Raw genomic sequence first — 1,532 nt, forward strand, 5'->3', positions numbered from 1 at the left:
ACCGTTACTAAGGTAAAAAACAACTACTACATTGTACCGTTACTAAGGTACAAAAAAACTACTACATTGTACCGTTACTAAGGTAAAAAACAACTACTACATTGTACCGTTACTAAGGTACAAAAAACCACTACATTGTACCGTTACTAAGGTAAAAACAACTACTACATTGTACCGTTACTAAGTTAAAAACAACCACTACATTGTACCGTTACCAAGGTACAAAACAACTACTACTTTGTACCGTTATTAAGGTACAAAACAACTACTACATTGTACCGTTACTAAGGTAAAAAACAACCCGGACTGGTACTTCTTAAGGCAGAATTCATGTTTTTTATAGTGTTATATTGTTGGTGGCTGACAGTTCGGACTGGTACTTCTTAAGACAGTATTTAGTGTTATATTGTTGGTGACTGACGGTTCGGACTGGTACTTCTTAAGACAGAATTTATGTTTTTTGTAGTGTTATATTGTTAGTGACTGACGGTTCGGACTGGTACTTCTTAAGACAGAATTTATGTTTTTTATAGTGTTATATTGTTGGTGACTGACGGTTTGGACTGGTACTTCTTAAGACAGAATTTAGTGTTATATTGTTGGTGACTGACGGTTCGAACTGATACTTCTTAAAACAGAATTTATGTTTTTTGTAGTGTTATATTGTTGGTGACTGACGGTTCGGACTGATACTTCTTAAAACAGAATTTTGTAATCTGATTCCAGAGTATTCCAACTTAGATAATGTTCTATGTTATTCTAGAGTATTCCCATGAACATGCCCCGAATGGATCAAGTTCCGACAGGAGCCGAAGTGAAGAACCGTTATGCCAACGTAATTCCTGGTAAGTTAATGAAGTTATTCATGTTTTTTATAAACGTCTTTAATAGTAAAATGTAGTATGTTTGTACCATGGTAACGGTACAATATATTGTTTGTATCATAACTTAGTAACTGCACAAAATGGTGTTTATATAATAACATGATACCGGTACAATATAGTGTCTGTATCATAACTTGGTAACGGTACAATATTGTGTTTGTTTTGTACCTTGGTAACGGTACAATGTAGTTTTTTGTAGTGTTATATTGTTGGTGACTGACAGTTCATAAATTATGTCTTAAGAAGTACCAGTCCGAACCGTCAGTCGCCAACAGTATAACACTATAAAAAACATAAATTCTGTCTTAAGAAGTACCAGTCCGAACCGTCAGTTACCAACAATATAACACCATAAAAAACATAAATTCTGTCTTAAGAAGTACCAATCCGAACTGTCAGTCACCAACAATATAACACTAAATTCTGTCTTAAGAAGTACCAGTCTGAACTGTCAGTCACCAACAATATAACACCATAAAAAACATAAATTCTGTCTTAAGAAGTACCAATCCGAACCGTCAGTTACCAACAATATAACACCATAAAAAACATAAATTCTGTCTTAAGAAGTACCAATCCGAACCGTCAGTTACCAACAATATAACACCATAAAAAACATAAATTCTGTCTTAAGAAGTACCAATCCGA

General features: G+C 34.1%; 1 protein-coding gene across 1 annotated transcript in view; it reads left to right on the forward strand.

The window, feature by feature from the left end:
• Nucleotides 1-1,532, forward strand: part of LOC111089500 (receptor-type tyrosine-protein phosphatase alpha-like) — an 18,129-nt gene that overhangs the window by 10,110 nt on the left and 6,487 nt on the right. The window contains exon 6 of the mRNA XM_022402127.1: nucleotides 764-845. Coding sequence (XP_022257835.1) covers nucleotides 764-845 — 82 coding nt within the window. The remainder of the gene's footprint in view (nucleotides 1-763; nucleotides 846-1,532) is intronic.

Source organism: Limulus polyphemus, unplaced genomic scaffold (assembly GCF_000517525.1).
Source record: "Limulus polyphemus unplaced genomic scaffold, Limulus_polyphemus-2.1.2 Scaffold6452, whole genome shotgun sequence".
Lineage (NCBI taxonomy): Eukaryota > Metazoa > Arthropoda > Merostomata > Xiphosura > Limulidae > Limulus > Limulus polyphemus.